The 22,315-nt window shown below is 43.6% G+C and overlaps 1 protein-coding gene across 5 annotated transcripts in view; it reads right to left on the bottom strand.

The window, feature by feature from the left end:
- Positions 1 to 22,315, bottom strand: part of GRHL1 (grainyhead like transcription factor 1) — a 62,207-nt gene that overhangs the window by 7,248 nt on the left and 32,644 nt on the right. For 3 of the 5 annotated variants that reach the window (XM_083495584.1, XM_083495586.1, XM_083495587.1), the window contains exons 9-14: positions 10,654 to 10,812; positions 7,301 to 7,388; positions 5,456 to 5,595; positions 4,678 to 4,715; positions 3,858 to 3,946; positions 2,097 to 2,182 (exon numbers count right to left, since the gene is read on the bottom strand). In XM_083495584.1, the coding sequence (XP_083351710.1) occupies positions 2,097 to 2,182; positions 3,858 to 3,946; positions 4,678 to 4,715; positions 5,456 to 5,595; positions 7,301 to 7,388; positions 10,654 to 10,812 (600 nt within the window). The remainder of the gene's footprint in view (positions 1 to 2,096; positions 2,183 to 3,857; positions 3,947 to 4,677; positions 4,716 to 5,455; positions 5,596 to 7,300; positions 7,389 to 10,653; positions 10,813 to 22,315) is intronic. The other 2 variants (XM_083495585.1, XM_083495588.1) reach the window with 1 other exon arrangement.

Here is a 22,315-nt window from a genome sequence, read left to right as displayed (position 1 = left end):
CCTTGGGCTAGAATGCATTCCTGTGTGCCTGCATTTTGTGACTCATGCCTCCCCCTCCTATGTTGTGTTCCACCACTCCTATCTGACCCTGAAAGTGGCACAGATGGCAGGATGTTTTTCTGCGTCTGCTGTGAGTTGGCACTGGCATCTCCTTGAGAAGTTCCAGGGAGAGATATGGGAAAGGAATGTCAGCAACTTACTGAAGGTCTGGTTGCCTAGACAACTGCCCGATCTGTTAAAAGCTGAGACCACAGGTTTTGAAAGACCCAGAGGAAGTTGAAACCAGCGTGGAGTCATGTATCTTTATATCCTTTTACCTGTAAACTTTCTTGATGTATGTAGAAGAATGGTTGATGATTTATGACTCTTTGTTTGCTGTGTTTGAACTACTGTGCATAAGCTTCATTCTGATTTGTGTCTGGGCAGTCTTTTCTAACTGGTTCTGGTTGGCAAGACTGTCCGATTGCAAAAGTAAATAAACAGAGTCCCTAACTGGATCTGCTGACGCTTCCTGTAATTTTCTTGGTTCCGTGTTGGTAACAAATTTGGTGTAGAAGCCAAATTCTTACCACAGAACTGAGGACTCGTTGACAAAACTATTGTATTTTTTATATTTTGTTGGGAGATGCCCAGAGTGGCTGGGGCAGCCTAGTCAGATGGGTGGCATACAACAACAACAACAACAACAACAACAACAACAACAACAACAATAGTTATTCTGCATGTTCCACACATGGAAAGCACAGATTTGAGTGGTTTTCTGCTCAGCACCTCTACCTGCAACAAAAATAGGATTGCCCTGTGAAAATGCCCCTAATAAGACTTCAGATGTGGCTGTTTTCATCCCACATTCTCAAAATATATTTTAGGCTTGATAGTTTCTTGGTTAAGCTTTGCAATGAAGTAGATTTTTTTATATACCTATGAGTGTGAAGAAGCATACACAAAGAATATCTTCATCCATTATGCAGCATGGGGGTGGGGAGAGAAAGAGAGGGAGACAGACAAAGCATTTTTAAAGAACCTGGCACACTGGCAAGACCTGAGTAAGTAAGGTCATTCACATGAGATCAATACTACTGTCTGCCTCATTACAAGAGATCGCATGCTAATTTTGGCACAGGGAAAAAAGTCAGATTGTAGGAACTTGCAGTTAAAGAGGTCAGCCACAAAACAAGGATCATTTTCTGTGTCAACAGAAAACTAAGGCACATGCTGTTCTCCAGAGGACAATGGGATGGACTAAGTGGCTTGTCTGCATGATCTAATCCTGATTTAATAAGTCAGGATATGCATCAGCGTCATGCACCCACATGCAGCCATTTAGACAAGTGGGGAAACAAACCAGGAAGTCACAGTTCACCAATGGTCTCATGTTGCATGCAAACCTGGAACTATGATGAATGGCTTCAAAACAAGCCAGGATATGAGAGCCAGCTTTAAACCATGGAAGGACCAAATAAGTTTTGTGTGAGGGCCTGAAGATCATGCATATCCTGGCATATTTAAGTAAGGATTTGATGGCACAAACCGGGCAAATCTATGGGTTTTCTGAGAGCTAGACTGGTTCCTGGAGCTCCCATAGTCCTCCTGGGCAATAGCTTTACTGGCCCTTTGCCTAGCTCTACCCCTCTGTACTATGAGATTGGTGGCTGTCCTTTCTGTTCTCAACTTCCCCTTCCTGTTAGCAAAGTACATGAGATGCATGCAAAGAGGACACACAAGTAACCAAAGCTCTTGCCTTCTCAGTTCATAAAACGTGCCAGTGGAAAATCTAATGTTAATGTTACGCTGTGTTCTTTCTATTTCATCCAAAGGGTCATTCTGGTAGTGACATTGGTTTTAATGTCCCCCCCCCTCTCTTCCATCAAATAAAATATTTGCACAGGTCCAATGGGGTCCAGAGTTAGTGCAGTGATTCAAGCACAGCTGCAGTTTTAGGCTTAGGGAGAACAATTCACTAAGCATTTCTATTGTTGAAACCAATAGGACAACCACACCAATTAGCAAGGTTATATCCCTGAAGTACAGAAAGCTGGGCATCTTGTTTCTCCAGCTTTTACTAAAATTTGGTGCTAGAGAAGCTTGCAACTTACAGCTTCCATTAGACCCTTCAGAGACGGACTCTTGAGCATAAGTGCATCAAAGACTTCTTCCGATTCCTTTCGAACATACAGCAACACTGGAACAACGACAAAGTCATTGAGGATTTAGAAAAAAATCAGATTGAAAACAAACATTAGGCATTTATTAGTCAAACAATAAGTTGAGATGCTATAATGCGGTGCATAACTATTTCAGGCCAGAGCAGTCAGAAGCAGTACTTTAAATCCACTCTCTGCAAACCAGGTAGAAGCTTGATAGTGTGTGGGCCTGCCTAGGAGGAAACAGGACTGGAGAAAATTCTGCACTTAACTCCTCATAATGGACACTCCAGGGACTTGTCATAATAAATGCTTTCTTTGAGAGCAACCCATCCCCCACCTTGAGAATGAGGTGGTTCTTCTACTCTTAGAATTTCAAAAATCAAAATATGGTGACATTTGGCTGGACGTTGACTGGACTACTGCGATGTCATAGAATGTTCACATATATTCTAAACCACGTGAACAAAATTAAACTGGGCCCATCAACTCAGTGTACTAACAACAGGTCTCCCAAAATGAAGTGATTAACGAGAAATCAGTCGCAGTCAAGAGTTCTTTGTCAAATCACTCAGGAAACTGTAGCTCTGTCTCCAAACAACTCTCCGAACCCTTAACATATCTGTGGTTCCCAGAATTTCTTGGGTAAACCTTAAAGTGATATAATACCACTTTAAATATATAGTGCATATGGGACCTTCGTCGAAGCAGTAGCTTTCAAGCTATTACGATAAAGTTTGCTTATAGGTACAGATGTGAATACAAGCAGTTAACCTCCCTCACCGCTACATTCTAGGAGTAGCACAATGACTTGAGCCAGGGTCAAGTGTACCTAGACTGGGTGAGGAACTCTGTTATTCAGCAAGCTGGATTTGTGATGTTCTGGTGGCATGAGAGACTGATCAATCAATAAGGAAATTCTGTTTGCTAGGTATTTTTGTCCCATCTATGAAGACCTTGCGCCTTCAAATCAAGATATCGGAGACCATTTCACATTGCAACAGGGAGCCTCAAGCGCTTGGGATGTGTCACTACCGAGGAAAGCTGTGCTGAGGCTCAAGATCACACAAAGCAAGGAAACTGAGCACAGTATATTGGCTGCCCTTAATTCACCCCTGTGAATGAATGCTATCAAAGTTCTATTTGCTATAGGCGATAGCAGTACCACACCTACAGTTTCAGTTTATATTATACTAAGATACCGGTCGACAGGGGTGAATATAGGGCAGAACTGCCAGACTGAATAACTTCCATGAATTGAAGAGCTAAAATGGAAGGCTGAAGTGGATTAGAACTGTAATATGCACAGCTTCCTTAAGTTCTCCATGCAAGCCGGTGACCTATTTTGTTACTTGCTATAATGTAAAAAGCAAGCCATGCATTCATGTTGTGGAAGATGACAACGGAGGGGGGGGGGAGTTTTCATTTGAGTGAATGTTTCTCTGGGTTTAGAGCTGCTTCATGTGGTATATTTTGTACTGTGTATTTGATCCCCCCCCCCAAGTCAAAGTGGCCAGGTGTGGGGGGAGGACTTTTGGATCCAGCCCACAGGCCAGATTCAATTCCCCGGTCCTGTAATACGTCAAGGGGACCTGGCTCATGCTCTGGCAAAATTAGCTAACACAAGCCTGCCTTTTAGAACCCATACTGGACTATTATGAAGTACAACCCAAACAGCGCTTTCTTTTCCTCCTGGTTAGTGGCGTTATTTACCTCTCTTTGGTTCCTCTATTCGAGACAGCTTAACCGGGGTGGCAGCAAAATCATCTTCATTGATATAAGGCCCCCTCTTCATGGCAGAGCTACAAGAAAACCAGCCAGGCCATCAGATCACTCAATCCAAAAGCTTGCAAGACCACTTGCCCCAAACCAGACCTATCAGCTGGCTTCACTGGTGACATCAGCCAATGGGCAAAAGGACAGTGTTTAATCATGCAATGTCTGCGCAGTCCTGCTCCCAGCAGGAAACAAGAAAGCGGAATTTTAATCCCTGCTCATCTGCAAAACAGGTATTAAAAGTCCTCTGCAAAAGTGCTCTTTGGAGCAGCTTGCGCACAAGCTTTTGCAAAGGTTTTAAGACGTCTCCTGCACTCGAAAGGGAATGTGGGGGCTCTCTTAAATGCTTTTGCAAGGTTTCCCCCTCCCCCTTTAAGTCCCCACTGTCAGAGGCTTAAAGCGGAAGTGTAGAGAGACTTAGGGCAAGGATTTTTGACAGGTGGGTGTCCCCGCTACCCTGCCAATCCAGTGATCTTGTCAAATGGTGGACCTACTCACCGGTCACATTTGGCCCACAAGGCAGATCCTGTTAAGGATTTGGCCCTTGGAGGCAAAAAGTTTTCCCACCCTTGCTTTAGATGTTGTTTAATTCCCATCCATCCCAGCAGACATTGGCCAATGACCAGGGGTGATGGGGTTGTACTCAGTAACACCTGGAGGGCCCTGAGTTCCCCATCCCTAACTAGAACAAAACAGTGCATCCCTCATTCAAAAATATTTAGCAGCTCTGGAATATGGAAGTGGTAACAAATCTTACCCTTCACCCTCCAGTTCTTCAGATGCAACAGGAAAGACCTAGAAAGGGTACGGGGGGGGGGGAGTCCAGTTATTTTTACATGTTCTGGAGAAAACTTAATAACCGATCAGTACAATTGTGTTCCGTGTACCCAGCAATCTTGACAACTGGTAGAAAAGTGCTTTGGAAACCATTCAGAACTAGCCATTGTCTGCTACTGGTTTGCTTTCTTCCTTGATCATCATCAACCTATATACAGTAGTACCTCTGGCTAAGTACTTAATTCGTTCCGGAGGTCTGTTCTTAACCTGAAACTGGTCTTAACCTGAAGCACCACTTTAGCTAATGGGGCCTCCTGCTGCCGCCGTGCTGCCGGAGCACGATTTCTGTTCTCATCCTGAAGCAAAGTTCTTAACCTGAAGCACTATTTCTGGGTTAGCGGAAGCGTATGTAACCTGAAGCGTATGTAACCCGAGGTACCACTGTATCTCCCATCTCGCTGTTCTCCTAAGCTTGGAGAGGCTCCTGCCCACTGTTCCCTTCCTCACCTTCTCTCTATCTTCCAAACCCAGTTCTTTCAAAGTGCTTCCTGGATGCCTACCACCCTGGCTTTTCAAGAATTCTCAGCTACTCTTGCTCTCCTGTTCACCCCCATATACCTGCTACTCAACCCTCTTTCGTTACCCCCCCCCCTTTGTCTCCTCCTGCCACAAACACTTTTTATGCTTTGAGAAATAACCTTTCCTACTTCTTTACTACCACCCTCTCTCCCAGATATAAAGCAAAAGAGGAATCATACATGAGCTCCCCGCTGAAGATTGGAATAGTGAACATCAGGTATGAAGAGAACTGGCTGAGTATCAAGGTCCATGAACGGCTTGAAGATAGTGATATCTGTACGCTTGTGGGACGGAAGCAGCGGCACTTTGACGTCAGAAACTGTTGGAAAGAAGAAGGAAATAATACATTTCTCTCTCACACACAACCTCCCTTAGTGTCTGCTTTCTGAAGAAGAGCCTGTTTTACGAATTCTTGCCAAGTGGAACAAAGTAGAATGGAGATCCTGGGAGTGGATTTGAGACTCTTTCCTATACTACCATTCTGCTGCAAAAATTGGCAGGCCTGTTAGATTATGAGCTCAAAGACAAAGGGCCACAAGTGGGGAGAACCCTGTTGCATTCCTGTCTTGCTTGCAGGCTCCCCACAGACATCTGATTGGTCATGGCGAGAACATGGGCTTTGGTCTGATCCAGCAAGACTCTTTTTTCGTCCTTAACTTGCCCCATGGAACTCCCATCTTTATCTGTGCAGCCCTGCCCTGGACTCCATTTATTAGGGCTTGTCCACATTTGAGTGTTGATTCTGCTTAGCTGAATAAAGCACTACTGGGTCACTGCCACCAGAGCTATATGTGTTGGGACGCGGGTGGCGCTGTGGGTTAAACCACTGAGCCTTGGGCTTGTCGATCAGAAGGTCAGCGGTTCGAATCCCTGCAATGGGTTGAGCTCCCGTTGCTTGGTCCCTGCTCCTGCCAACCTAGCAATTCGAAAGCACGTTAAAGTGCAAGTAGATAAATAGGTACCGCTCCGGTGGGAAGGTAAACGGCGTTTCCGTGCACTGCTCTGGTTCGCCAGAAGCAGCTTAGGCATGCTGGCCACATGATCCAGAAGCTGTACGCCGGCTCCCTCGGCCAATAAAGCAAGATGAGCGCCGCAACCCCAGAGTCGGTCACGACTGGACCTAATGGTCAGGGGTCCCTTTACCTTTACATTTGAGTGTTATAGTTAGCTGCAAATCCACTTTGTCTCTATTCAAAATAGTCTGTATCCACATGTATTTGAATCTGTACATCAGGAGCAACTCGGGTCTTTCCCATTCATACCAGGAGGTGGTCCCTTTTGTATTCATCCCTGCCTTCTACGCCGTGGATTCCGTCAATTAAGTACCGGCAGGATCTGTGGTGCAGATAGCTGTGCACGCACCTTATTTTTCTAAAATAATTCCCTGCCCAAGTAGTATGCAAAAGCACACAGTTTATATCTGCTTGTGCAACTTTCCGGTTTTGTGCAAATCCAAGGGATCAAAAAGGAAAAAAATCCATTCAGGAGAGCCCTGGAACTAGCTACTAGTACAGCTGCGGGGGGAAATGAAAGCACTTAGTGCTGAACATGGAAAGGGCTGACTGAGCCCAAAAACATCACAAAAACAAATTGGCTGTGATCCAGAGTGGAGTGATTTGATTTCCCAAAACTTCTTTCGCCTCAGAAAATGCTGTTAATAACAGTTATAGTTTGTGAGGTGACCCTACATTCATGCCTTGGTGTAATTACATTAAAGTTGCATTTTCTTGCTCGGCTGCCTCTCCTCAAGCTGAACACGCCTGTCGTAGCAAGGGCTAAATAAAGGTTCAATTCCACCAACACCTTTATTGTCTGCCCCACATCAGCACACCTCCCCTTTAAGAAAAACAAACCAACCCTGTGCTTTATACTATTGCTTGCATTTCAAATTTAGATTTAGTTGAAATTTTCCACTAAATGAAATGGCACTTAAATGTTTCCTTTATACCATTGCTTGCATTTCAAATCAGATTTAGTTGAAATTTTCCACTAAATTAAATGGCACTTTAATATTTTCTACTTACAGGCATTCAGCTGGGAGCTGGGGTCAGTACACTTGCCTTTTCTTTTGCTTTGTTTTCGTTCCTCATCTCTGATCTTCCTCTCTGCCCCCTGTCAGATAGAAAGAAGAAAGGTTATTTTCAGAGGCTTGGCTTCCTCCCCACTGAGGTCAGCATCCCTGGTCCCTCCCAAATCAGGCATTGTGGAAGTCAGTCACGCTTGGAACTTCTTCCTCTTCCAAAAGTCATTGAACTTGAAACCAAACCCATACACAGTTCAAATCATCAAAGACATAGTAAGTCTAACTCTTTGAAGATGGAGTGTTATGGTGTTAGTTATTACATGTAATCTTCACAACTGTTTTAAAGGGTGGTAGGCAAGAAAATTTTTGCTGCATCTCTCAGCCAGTATAACTGGTGACTGTTTTATAATCGATAAAGAGAATTTTTCTTATGTCAAAGCAAGGCTTGAAGTATCATGGACAATATATTAGAAATGTAGATTGCAACCAAGTATGAATGATCAATTATTGAACCTGCCTTGCGTGTGTGGGGGGTGGGAGATTCAAGGCAGAAAATACAGTGGTACCTCGGGTTACAGACGTTTTAGGTTACAGACTCCGCTAACCCAGAAATAGTACCTCGGGTTAAGAATTTTGCTTCAGGATGAGAACAGAAATTACGCAGCAGCAGCGCGGTGGCAGCAAGAGGCCCGATTAGCTAAAGTGGTGCTTCAGGTTAAGAACAGTTTCAGGTTAAGAACGGACCTCCGGAACAAAGTTCTTAACCCAAGGTACTACTATAGTTGTAAGCATTGTTTATGTCCCTTGGCATAAGCAATGAGGATCAAAACAACAGCTTGAAGTAGTTAGTTTTATACACAGGCAAACCTACATGGGTGAAAGGATGCTACAAACAGAATAAATTGATTTGTCTCATTTAGAAAACAAGGAAAGGGTGTGTTCAGGTTTGCTGTGAAATATCACTTTTAATTTGCTATATGCCCTATTACAATTTTTATTGATCAATACCTAAAGCAAAGCAGACTTATATTATTGTTTAAAAATGTTACTTTCAAAGCTTTTGGATGTTACGTTTGCTTGAGTTCCTTTTAAAGACAAATGATCCCATAACAATACCAAGGTGCTTATGGTCAACCATGTGCTGTTTTACTGCAGTTCTAACCAGGGGGTTAGAAAGCATATAATCTATCCTCTCCTGAGACTGTTTCCAGGTCAATCTTTAGAGACCTTCTTGAGGGAACTAATACTGTTATTACTGAGCAGGTGCCATTTTTTGTTAAGGTTTTGTTTTGTTAGACTTGTTGTGATTGCTAATTCTACATTTGTCATCCTTTATAATAAATTTTATCGAGGCTGTGCTCCACTACTGCAGAGCTTTCCAAACCTTTCATGATGGTGACACACTTTTTAGACATGCATGATTTTGCAACACAGTAATTCAGTTTTCCTAGCAAACCGGAGGTTAAACTAACACCTTTCCAGACCTGGGAGGAGTGAGGGGAGCGTTCGCACAACACACACCTACACACTGCAGCCGACACACAGTTTGGAAAGCTCTGTATAGTGGATATACTCTCTCTGCACTAGGGCTGGGTGATATATTGATATATCGTCCAAAACCGGTTTGAAGTCCACATCGAGATATTGGTTTCATAATTTCTGACCTGGCAATATATCGCAAATCATGGTGTGTGTGTGTGTGTGTGTGTGTGTGTGTGTGTCAGTGTGTGTGTGCTATGCAAAAATCACAATGAGGGGGAAACCATGAAGCCAGCCAGCCAATGCCTCTACAGAGCTCCATCCTTATTTCAGACATTGTGATATATTGGTATATCGAAATGTTTAGCTGGTGATAAACCAGACATTGCCCAGCCTTACTCTGCATAGGGTGTAGCTTCCCCCAACATATACATAGAGCAAAACAAATGCATGTAAACTGATCTTGTGTAATTTTGAGAAAGCTTGCTTCTCCTTCTCTAGATGAGTTGACTGTGCGCACACACACACACAGAGAGAAAAGTTTTAGGTTAAACTACTGGCTACAGGTGGTAAAAGAAAGGTGCAGCAGTAAAGCCACAGAAACCCCAAACTGAGAACATGGAAGTTTCTGTCTTGTAAACTTGCCTCTTGTAAGCTAATCAATAAAGATGAAGATTGAACTGTGGTTGAAAACAGGCCCATTTGGACCTACTTTCATTGTTTTTTCCTCAACAGCGAGCAGCCTTGATTATTATTTTTTAAGTAGATTAAAAAAAGCAGATCGACCTTGTTCTTCAATGTTTGCTACTTAGATTTAGCACTACATCTTTTTGTTAATGGGGACAGAATCTGCAGGACGGAATGACCGCTTAACCCAGATGATGTAGAAATGCCAAAAGAGGGAAATCAAGTAGGCCAGAGTTAGCAAACTAGATGAACCATGCTGCTTTGTTCCTAAAATTATTAAATTTTTTTCTTATACACATCTTTGTTTTTTCTCTCACGTTCCCCCCACTTTTTTTCTCTGTATCACTTTTTTTCTTTATAACTGAAGTTCATTCAATAAAATATTTATATTTAAAAGTAGGGGAAATGTTCCTAAAATAACTGTTGCTTTTATTGTTGGTTATTTATTAAAAGCCAATAATGTCTAAAATTTTATCTCTCATGGTCAAGAATTAGGTGTGTTTTGGATTCCATTTATTTCAAAAAGTTTAACAAGGCTGAGAATTCATTTCCTGAGAAACTGATAGTCATCAGGTAGTTGACATCAATGTTCATGAGCTACGTGATGCTAGTGTGTGTGTGTGTGTGTGTGTGTGTGTGTGTGTGTGTGTTTAAAAAAGCAAGCAAATGATCAGTGATGACAATACAACAATAATTAGCTTTGGTTAATGGAATTTGTGAGATAGCTGGAAGAGTTCTTCATTTTGGTTGGTTAGCAATTTCATTAAACACCTCAGAGTTATAAATAAGAAAATCTAGCATGTGCTTGTATTTTTCTGTTTGAAATGGAAGGTTCATAGCATCAATGTGTGTATGTGTGTGTACACACACTTGAGACTTTTCACTTGACATCCTTTCCAAGTGATTGCTCCCTCACCAAATCTGTAAATAACACAACACTGAATGAGTCTCAAAAAGTAACAGGTCATCTTAATTTCCAAGTGGTGAAGAGTGTTGTTGTTGTTGTTTTGAATTGTAGTTTAGTTTAGCCAGTCAATCTCATTTCTTACAAGACAAGCAGAAAAAAATAAACAATTTGAATTGTTTATTTTTCTGCTTGCCTTGTAAGAAATGAGACTGACGGGCTAAACTAAAGAGGCACAACATTCCTAAATAAAGCTATCATTTTACAGACTCCATCAGCTTTACCTTGTCACAGAAGACTTTAATCTGGCAGTAAGCTCTGTGGACTGGCTTGTTGCTCCTGTTGTTGTAGCTGTAGGTGTCAATCTGAAGATTCAGAGGAAGCCCTTTGACACCTTTCTGAGATGAGAAGTCTGTGCTGAGGCAGTTTACGGCAATGAAGACCTGCAAACAAACCAGGAAAACCCATTCTCATCAAAAGCAGCCCCAAGGAACTTTTATCGTCTTTTTTTTCTGCTGCAGGAAAAAAATTCATCAGTAATCAGTATTCAGCCACAAACCACAGGATATATCATGCAGATGGCCCACTAGTGTGAAGTCCAACAGAATAATCCTTTGCATGTCTATTGGGATGCAAAATCTATGGACATCACTGCCAGTTATGTGCATCCAGAATTGCAGACCCTCCAAGTGTCCCTATTTTCCAGGAACAGTCCTGGATTTACAGAAGCCGTCTGTGTGTCTGAGTTGATCCCGGAATGTCCTATTTTTGCTTAGGGTGATTTTCATCAGAGTGTATGGAGCTATGGGACCCTCAAGCAAAGGAGATGAGTAACTAGACAACCTTCAGAAGACAACTGAAGGCAGCCCTGTATAGGGAAGAATGTTTAATGTTTTACTATGTTTTTGGCGCTGTGGGTTAAACCACAGAGCCTAGGACTTGCCGATCAGAAGGTTGGCGGGTCGAATCCTCACGACGGGGTGAGTTCCCGTTGCTCGGTCCCTGCTCCTGCCAACCTAGCAGTTCGAAAGCACGTCAAAGTGCAAGTAGATTAATAGGTACCGCTCCGGTGGGAAGGTAAACGGCGTTTCCCTGTGCTGCTCTGGTTCGCCAGAAGCGGCTTAGTCATGCTGGCCACATGACCCGGAAGCTGTACGCTGGCTCCCTCGGCCAATAAAGCGAGATGAGCGCCGCAACCCCAGAGTCGGCCGCGACTGGACCTAATGGTCAGGGGTCCCTTTACCTTTACCTATGTTTTTATATATGATGGAAGCCACGTGATTCAATGCTACACCCATGATTTCGCTCCTGAGTTCCAGATGTGGTCATAGAATCATAGAGTTGGAAGAGACCACAAGGGCCATTGAGTCCAACCCCCTGGTCAACGCATCTTAACTTCAACAGTGGCAAATGTGAACCCATTGCCAGGATTAGTTCCTTTACGCGGTTAGACATCTGTATCTCTATCTGGAACCATTAGCTGTTACACATAACTACAGCAGAGCAAGGAATACATGTACAAAAAAAGAAACCCCAGTCAGATCTTTTGCTCAGAAGAAACGTTCTGCAGAATTTCAGTATGTCTTTCCTTTTAAAAAAGGCATATTTATGTATATTTGTTGGAGAGAAGAAAAGTCAACCTGAAATACCTGTTCTGCTGGTTGCCAAATGTTATTTCACTCTGTACCTTCGAGGGGTTTAGAACCACCATTTGAGACCCACAACTTTCACACATTAACTGTGGGTTGATATGACATGAACTTAATAGCTCAGCATTACAACTGCTTCCACGCTTGGAATGCCCTTGCCCAACCAAGCACAGAGTCAAAGAAGCGACACTGCTCCAATAATAAGCAGTAAAATAATTTGATTTGCTGCACCTCTTACCTAAAGGCTGGTTTTCTTCAAAGCAAGGCGAAAATCAAAACTGATCAGCGGTGAATGACTGACCCCTAGTGGAAATAACAATAGCTGCTGCAATTCTAAAAGGCGTTCTCTTCCTAAGGATGGGCAATGATAATCATACTCAAAGCGAGCCACTGAAAACAATAGACTTAATTCCGTCCATTTCAGTGGGTCTACTAAGTACTAACCCACGAAAAATGCTAGGGAACCCCAAAAGGAGCAGGCCTCCAGTGAGAAATTACATTGCAGTACTGTTTTTCTAGAAAAAAGAGGTGTCAGAGCTCACCACGAACTTCCCCCTTGTTCTCTTAGAATGACAATGGTGCCTCCTGCTGGGAAAAAAGCTGTGTCATTTGTCCAAAAGCTAAGTTTTGAGGCACATCCTCAGTTGACCTCATCCCTGTGTTAGAGTGGAAAGAACTCACTTATGACTTGCACCCCACAAAAGCACCAAATAGATTCCAGAAGGCAAATGCGCCTGCCTGTGGCCTAAGTACATTATCTGAGGTAATTTTCTAGACCACTGGATGGGAACAACACAGAGAGAGAGCCAGAAGTTTCTCCCTTGTTTCCAGAGGTAGTTCCCACCCCAAATGGATTTCTAACCAGTTATCTCTGACAACTCTAATCAGACCTGATCTACATGCAGGTTTCATTTTAATTAGCAATTGCTATCTATGTAACACCTTTAATGAACGTGACACCTTACTGTCTAATGAGCTCGCTAGCTTTCATGCAAGCTGTTTTTTGAAAAGCTGGTTTTGCTTATCAAAGCTTTTACTCATGCTCAAGAGGAAGTCAAATGTACAGCTAGGTAATATTTCCTTCAACAATGGCTTAGAAATTTTTGCAGCTGGCAGTGACAATGTGCTGACAGTTTTTGTTTTTTTTAATAATTTAAGCAGTAAGATGTCAGCAAACACTAGAACTCAGGGGTCATCCAAGAAAATGAATCAGCTGTCGAGACAAATGGATGTCTCTCTTATGTGGGTCAAATTTATGGGTCAGGTGCCTTTCAAAGAGGATTTAGACCTACTTTCCCATGAATTCGGCTCACCAGCAGTTACTAACTACAATAGCAAAATAGAACCTCCATCTTGTAAGGCAGTATACCTTTGAATACCAGATGCTGAGGACAATTAGGCTGGTGCTTCCATGCCCTGCTTATAGGGGATTCCTTGATTTATTTGACTAGCTGTCATCTTTGCAACACAAAGGGAGGAGCTGTTTTCTGTACTTGAAACTCTGGACTGAGCCAGCTTGCATGTGTCATAACAGAACACCTTACATCCATGATCTGGAAAAGCCCCATCCTTCTGATGAGGAAGTTTTGTGTGTTTAATTAGAACTCTTAGCCCAATTACATTCTGTTTCCTGATGTCAGAACAGGGAAGAACTGCTATGGGAAAGCTGCCTAGCTGCTGCATCTGTTCCCTGAGGTAGTCCTTGAACTGAGGTGGGCTGGAGGCAGATGACTCATTAATGAAATCCACAAGCTTATCCCCAATTTCCGCAAATTTTAGCTCAGTCAGGCTCTCCCTACAAGCATGAACTAAGGAGACAAGTGCAGAAGGTAAGGAAGGGGCCTAGAGAAAAAAGCAGCTCTCTTTTAACATCTTTTTGGATTGTACAATCCAATGCTGGTCATTAGTGTTGGGCTGGGTGTTCACCAGTATGCGGATGATACCCAGCTCTAACCTCTCCTTTAAATTAGAACCAGTGAAGGCAGTGAAGGTCCTGTGTCCTGTGTCCGGAGGTGGTTGTAGGATAGATGGCGGCTAACAGATTGAGGTTGAATCCTGACAAGACAGAAGTACTGTTTTGGGGGGACAGGGGGCGGGCAGGTGTGGGGGACTCCCTGGTCCTGAATGGGGTAACTGTGCCCCTGAAGGACCAGGTGCACAGCCTGGGAGTCATATTGGACTCACAGTTGTCCATGGAGGTGCAGGTCAATTCTGTGTCCAGGACGGCTGTCTACCAGCTCCACCCGGTACGTCGGCTGAGACCCTACCTGACCGCATACTGTCTCTCACCAGAGTGGCACATGCTTTGGTTATCTCCTGCTTGGACTACTGCAATGCGCTCCACATGGGGCTACCTTTGAAGGTGACCTGGAAACTACAACTAATCCAGAATGCAGCAGCTAGACTGGTGACTGGGAGTGGCTGCCAAGACCATATAACACTGGTCCTGAAAGACCCACATTGGCTCCCAGTACATTTCTGAGCACAATTCGAGGTGTTGGTGTTAACCTTTAAAGCCCTAAATTGCCTCAGCCCAGTATACCTGAAGGAGCGTCTCCACCCCCATCGCTCAGCCTGGACACTGAGGTCCTCCTCCGAGGGTCTTCTGGTGGCTCCCTCACTGCGAGAAGCAAAGTTACAGGGAACGAGGCAGAGGGCCTTCACGGTAGTGGTGCCCTTCCTTCAGATGTCAAGGAGGTAAAGAACTATACAACTTGTAGAAGACATCTGAAGGCAGCCCTGTATGGGGAAGTTTTTAATGCTTGATGCTTTATTATGTTTTATATATTCTGTAAGCCGCCCAGAGTGGCTGGGGAAATCTAGCCAGATGGGCTGGATATAAATAGTATTATTATTATGAAGCAAGCCCATTGAAATAACTGGACCTACATTTGTCATTTCAATGGGTCTACTCAAAGTACAGCTAACCCTTTTTATGCTTCTTATTAAGAACCTTCTTATTAAAAGCACCTCATCTCAGCTATCGTTTAAGACTGCTGCTTTTCTGCTTCTCCAAAAACTAAAGACAACATTTGGCTGGGATCGTAAGCTGCCAAAATGACATATTGTTCTCTGAATCTGTGTCTTAAAGGAAAAGGAGGGCGAGTGACTGCACCAGATACTTCCCCACCCAAGAACTGCCAGAAGAAAGAAATATACAGCCACAAAAGTTGTTGGACATCTTCAGCCTGTAGAGCAAGATTCCTCTTCTGACAGCCTTTTTCAGAGGACACTTCTGCATTCTTGGCTACATTAGAGTTTAGTGTGCGTGTTGTTTTTGAGCAGGATTCTCTATGTAAATTTTAAGGAGGCGGCAGCGACTTACAGATGGGATTCCATTAGAGCATGCATCTACATGATTTGAGCCCTTCCAATACAAACATAGCGGAGAAGTATTGGGGTACCTGTTTCGTTGTACACAAAGTGACTCTTACACGAACAAAGAAATGCTCGGTGCACAACGTAGCATTCATATGTGCATACAGAGCATTGTCCTCCACAGAAGGAAGAAACAGAAGTCCCTGCATGTGCAAGGCTTCTCATTCTTAGGTCTCGCAGCATTATTGGCTATCAAAGATACCACCCTCCAGTATTAACACTTCAAAATATACCTCAGCAAACTGTGCATTGCTGCCATGATGTTTATGCATATGCATTTATAATGCAAGTGTGGGCTAAATATAGATTTGCAGTAAATTCAAGCATCCATGTCCAACTAAGATTAAATCTCTAGAGCAGGGAGGGGGAACCTGCAACCCGCGACAGGCTATTGGATCCAGTTCACCTAAACCCCAGTCAGAATTGTCAGTGGTCAAAGATGATGGGAATTGCAGTCCAAAAACATCTGGAGAGCCACAGGTTCCCCTTCCCTGATGTAAACACTCTGGAGGAAAAGCTGAAGAATAAAAACTCCAGTAAGACATAATGACATTTTAGCAAGGCAAAAATAGGTACAAAAGGGGGGACCTTCCAGACACAGGAACCAAGAAATGGGGATTGTTGTTCCCTGCACACCATGGGGGAAGAACAGCACCTGCCACACAGACCAAGTTTAAGTGCACTCAACCATTCATAGTGCTAGATTAGCATGCCACAGATTTGACTATAGATCACAGAATCATAGAGTTGGAAGGGACAATCCCCTGCAAGGCATGAATCTGTTCCCCAACATGGGGCTCAAACCCACAACCCCGAGATTAAGAGTCTCTTGCTCTCCTGCTTGAGCTATCCTAGCTGATTAATGGGTGCATTCCCTTAGAAATGTTTTCTTTCCCCACACCGATGATAAGGCTCAATAGTCTGTAAGTTTGAATGAACTGACAAGACGAGAATAGATTTGTCATGTCATCATGTACAATTTGTATAATTTGCTTAAAATTGTTCTTAACGTGGCATTTTAAATTGTTGTGACCCACCCTGGGCAATTAATTAATTAAATGATAACATTAGGAAAGGTTTGATTTGTAAAATTCACACCACATCATACCGCATATTTTACAACTTGGCAAATGCAAGATCGGGTGACTCCGAACCAGGTGGTGCAATCCAACTTGCGGGAAAGGCTGGCAAAAACAAAATGGCAGGCAGGCAGTTTCCAGGTAAGGCATATGAACCAACCATAGTATGGCTTACAAAGACACAATTGTCCAGAACAAGTGGCAGTTGCAGTGACTGGCAATTAGCTGCCCTAATCATAGAACAATAGATTTGTAGAGTTGGAAGAGATCCCAAGGATAATCTAGTCCAACTCCCTGCAGTACAGGACTCTCCACCTGGAGGGCACCAGGTTCTTCATCCTTGCCATAAATCTAATCTGCCTAGGTTGAGGATTCATTGATGGTGATGACAGAAGATGCAGTAGAAAGTAGATGTGGTGCTAGAGGACCGCTTCATTGGTTCCCCTGAGAGGCCAGCTCCATCAGGCCATTCCTTCCCTTAAGCGTCACCCAGCAGCAACCACACCATTGGCTCTTTGGGGAGACCAGTTCCATCTAGCTCCTCCCCCTCCTTGAACTCTTTCCATTCCAGCTGGCAGGGGTGCCAACTTGGATAAAATATTTGGGGGGACTCAGGTAAGCCCTGCCCCACATAATCGCTCACACAACACAGTGCACACATACTATTTGAATAGCAATGCCCTTCAACTGGAACGGGAGCAGCCCCCTCAAAAAAATTATGGGGGGCAAAGAGACCTCAGCCCCTAGGAGCTGGCTCCTATGCCAGCTGGAAATTATACGCTGCACCTAAGACTGTTTCCTTTTTCCTCCTCGTTCATTTCTCCCTTGGTTTTTATGAATTTAAGATTGTAAGCCTGAGTTGGCAAGAGGTGTCTTGATTTTATGAAGCTTATTTGACTAAAGAATGGAGTAAACGCACTGTGGATAAGCAGCGAAAGTGGCGTTCCTGAAACACTGTGAAGAAGAATCAGATGTTACGCCACAATCCAAACCACATCCAATCAGAAGCAAGTCCTACTGAATCCAGCGAGGCTTACTCTCAGGTAAGTGGGGTTAAGACTGCAACTGCAGTCGAAGCAATTAATAATGCAAAGCAGGATTTGGAGCTACAGTCAAAGGAGGGGGGAAAAAGCTGAGGCTGCAATCTTACTCACTCTTACCTGGAATGAGCCCCAGAAACAGAGAACTTAAAGGGGAAGCATGCAGAGGATTGTACTGCTGGTGTCAATGCTACACTCCCTCTCATTACAAATGCCATTAAAGCTTGATTGACTCATCCGCATGCCTCCCATTTAGTTTCATCCTCACCAAACTGGTATCTCAAGACAGGCAAACCTGTGGCAACACCTTCCTTTAAAGTGCCACATGACTAAAAGCTTCATTAAGAAGGCATCGCTGTGGCTACATGCAACACTCACAGCCCAGGAAAATGAGAAATGACCTAGTACTCTTATTAACCTAATAAATTAACATCATGCAAAACACAAAAAACACCTGGGGGTCAAATTGCAGGAAGCAGCATACCTTCTTCAGGGAACAAGTTAAACAAAAACATAAAATCCCACAACTAGAACAAAGGGAGCTCATAGATTTCATTTCAGCATAAAGCTACTTTTGTTTGGTATATCTTTGGGAAGTCCTTCAGGGAGAGGGATTCCTTTAAATAGACTTTTACTTCAAGTACAGACCCAAACATCTTCTGGTTGCACACTGAGCAGAACAACAACGGCGTTAATATTTTATTTACATGGCATTTTAAGGTTTTCAAAATTCTTCACCACAAATTATCCTAGTAATCCTTACACCAGGAATCAGGAACTTGTAGCGATGTGGAATACAACTTCCGTGATCCCTGACCATTTGTCATGCTTTCTGGGGATATGATGGAAGTTGAATTCCAACAACATTTGGAGGGAAACAGATTCCCACCTCTGGAAGGTAGGCCAGCATTATTATTCCATATACAGATTTATTTGGGGGTGGGGCTGAAGCCGAGGGAAAAGAGGCTTGCCGAATGCCACATGACAAAGTTCATAAGCATGGCAAGACTAGAACCTGGGAAGATCCTGTCTCACATCTTGTGAGAAATTGCAGTCAAACATAACTATGCATGAGTGCTAGTTGGTGAATGAAGGGGTTAAGATCATAGAGCTGTGTTCCTAGACACAGCTAGGTCATGCCCCCTCTTCTCCAGTGAGGGAGATTGCAAGATCCGAGCTTAGAGCACATGTTTGAAGCTATCATTCTGTATTTTCTACCTCAAAGTATTCAGCTTGTGTTCTCCCTGCTGCTGCTTGGATAAATGCATGAAATCTGACCTTTGGAATGTTTTGTAAGTAAAGCATTTTAAACTTACTTAACAGTGTGTGTGGTCTGTTTGTTGCAAGAAGGGTAGAAGGAGGGGAGCACTTTGCAAGTATACTAAATGGGATATGCAAAAGGTTTAACAGACCGCATTCCTAGCACTTCACTATGCTGCTTGACTTTGTGAATTTATTAGATTGCAATGGCCTGATGCCCCTCCACACACTTTGAATAAAAGTATGATCGGTAACTGACAGTGGAGTTGCTGTGTCATTGTGCCTTTTGCTGTCTTATCTGCTTGCCCTTTATATTTTTGCCAGAAGCCACTGAAAGGGAGTCTGTGCAAAGTTAACACAGGCTCTCCTCCCTATACGGTGAGTGGCAATATCCAAACAGATAGCAACAGGAAACAGAGCCCTAACCGCTCATTCTCAGACTGAATGGAGGAAAATGAAGAAATGAAGCTTCATTGCACACATGGGCCAGCCAACAAGGAATATGCAAAACCAACTCACAGAACCCTCCTCCTTGCCTTCAACCTCTAACTTGGTTCACTGCGGAGGTGGCCTAGAAAGGGGACATCACTGGCTTGCTAAGGGTGAAATAAAAAGGGATTAAGTTGGTGGCTGGTTATGAGCAGGCTCTTCCCTTGCCTGACATTTAGCAGTTGGCATTGATGCTGACACTGCCAGGTTTCCTCTACTGTGAGCCCAAAGGGTGTCATAGGGGAAGAGGAAGGAGTCACAATGCTGACTGGCTTCCATGTCTATACCTGGTTTGCCTCAATACAAGCTTACGTACTTAATTCGTTCTGGAGTTCCGTTCTTAACCTGAAACTGCTCTTAACCTGAAGCACCACTTTAGCTAGTGGGGCCTCCCGCTGCTGTTGCGCCGCCGGAGCATGATTTCTGTTCTCATCCTGAAGCAAAGTCTTTACCCAAGGTATTATTTCTGGGTTAGCGGAGTCTGTAACCTGAAGCGTATGTAACCTGAAGCGTCTGTATCCCGAGGTACCACTGTAGTTCGCTTATCCTTCCTTGAGCCACCCCAACCTTAATTTCCAACTGATTCACATCATACTTCATCTTTCTGTTCCCAAACTAGTTCCCACACTTTCTGTTTCTTTGGGATGGGGGTGGAAATCATCAGACATTCATGCAGTTCTGAGTAAACTGAATGATGTTTATCATAATTATATAACCCTGATCTGTACTGCTGGTTCATAAAAAACATTTAATGCAAAAAAGAGTCACCATCAATATCCACATGACAATAAATGTAGTAGGGGTTCCGTACAGTACTGCACCACACAAGGCCTTTGTCAAAAAAGAAGAAAGAAAGAAAGAAAGAAAAGCCAAGTCAAATGAACCATGCAATAAAAATTGTTGAAATTGGCTAAGCCTCCTCCCGATAAGATCAGAGCAGTGGGAAAGAATTGCTGCTCTGTCTACAAGTAATCTGATCAAGAACCACCATCAAATACATTCACACAGAAAAGGGGGGGGAAATAAATAAATTAGGAAGCATAGCAATCCAGAATGTATATAGGTCATTTTTGCATCGCAATCATTGTTGATTTTACTAGGTCAGTATAAATAAATAAAGAGGTGGGGGGGAGGGTTAAAAAAAAAGAACAACAGGATAATGATTTTCTGAAATATGCAACTGCACTTAAGAAGAAAGCCCAAAAGAAAACAGGGAACTAATGAATCTACCCTGTCAGGCCTGCAAGCTGCATGGGAAAACTAAAGTATAGCCATTCCAATACAACAATCCTATATCCACTTACTTGGGGGTAAGTCACACAGAACACAATGAGATTTACTCATGTCTACTGAGTAGAAATGAATATGAATGCACTATAAGATACAGTAGTCCTTGGTCACTCACTTCCCAAACCCTAAATCTGCTTACAAATACTGACCATGTACAGCAACTGGCAAACATCACCTAGCTACCTGTCCTTACTCCTAAATGTGTATCTATACACCCTCTACTGTCTCCATCCTTCCCCAGTGGTTTGCAAAAAACCCAAGACATCAATTTAGAATATGCAACTTGAGTCGGTTTGGGTAAAACATCCGCACATATGCAACCAACATGCAAAAAAGAATCCAGAAGTTGTGTGATGCATAATTTTGATGTTGCTGGTTCAAAACGTAGCAGCTTCCCTTTCAGAATCTGCCCAGTGACTTGGATGATCTCAAGGTGAGTGACTTGGCCATGATGTCTCAGTTTGCTTGTTGTGGTAGTGTGGAGAATACCACCCACTTCAGCACGAAGACCATGAGGATACACTTGAATGACTGGGTTACTTTGCAAGACACAAAGATGAAGCAGCATACTGAATGGAGCTATTGTCACCTGCGGAAATGTGCTTCTATGGCTGCCAGTGCCCCAAAGAGCCAGTTCGCCAAAGGATTATAGCATTTTAGATTCTCAGGTTGGTAACCGATACCAACTTCACAAAGTAATGCCATTTTAGGCATCAGGTGCTGAAACACTGCCATTTGGGTTGGAAGGATAAACACGTCAGGGTTACATGGTAAAAGGGGAATATTTATTTTGCAATAAAAGGTTTGGAACAAATTCTACTGCCCATCCCCGAATCACTGCCTCCTCTTGCTTACAAATCCTTCCTTTAAAGACTCCACTGCCCAATTCAACTGCGAAAGCCCGTCCCATTTCCTCCCTTCTGAACGGTTGCCTAGATCACCCAGACTAGCTAGAGCAGGCACCCCCAAACTCGGCTCTCCAGATGTTTCGGGACTACAATTCCCATCATCCCTGACCACTGGCCCTGTTAGCTAGGGGTGATGGGAGTTGTAGTCCCAAAACATCTGGAGGGCCGAGTTTGGGGGGGGCTGTGTTAGAGAAAGGACAAACAGCTTCATCTCTGATGTGTTAGGGGCGGACACCAAAATGTGAGACAGCTGGGCCAGACCAAGACCATTTTGTTGCCTAATATGAAGGACAATATGACACCCTTGCATTCCACAAGTGGACCAGATTGGCAGCTGAATCTTATTTCCACATTAGGGACAGAAGAGTGTTCTCCTAAGAGGAGGCTGGCTGGCTGGCTGGCTTACAAGGCTGTGTTGTACACATTTAAAACACATGACTTTCTCAAAAGAATACTGGGAACTGTAGTTCATTACAAGGTGTTGGGAATTACAGCTCCGTGAGAGGTAAACCAGAGTTCCCAGGTTTGTTTGGAAGAAGCCACATCCAATCTGCTTTAAATGTATGGGTGTGTATGAAGCCCACAGCCCTGTCCAATATTTTGCCAATGCTGCACATACACAAACCTTTGCGGCCTGAGGCGAGTTCACCTCGCGCCGCTTAATGGCAGAGCCAGCCTAGGTTGGGGAGGGGGGACAGGGAATAGAGAGGTTGAGGAGAGGGGTCCCTACAATCTCCACACAGATGCTCTTAGGTGCCAGTAAAGACCAAAACTCCCCACATTCTTCAGTATGACCCACAATGGATTAACCTAAACTATTGCTATCAGAGTCCCATGTGGAGTTCTCTTCGGT

Source organism: Podarcis liolepis, assembly GCF_965112155.1.
Source record: "Podarcis liolepis genome assembly, chromosome: 3".
NCBI lineage: Eukaryota > Metazoa > Chordata > Lepidosauria > Squamata > Lacertidae > Podarcis > Podarcis liolepis.
This window is presented reverse-complemented; position numbering and strand designations above follow the sequence as displayed.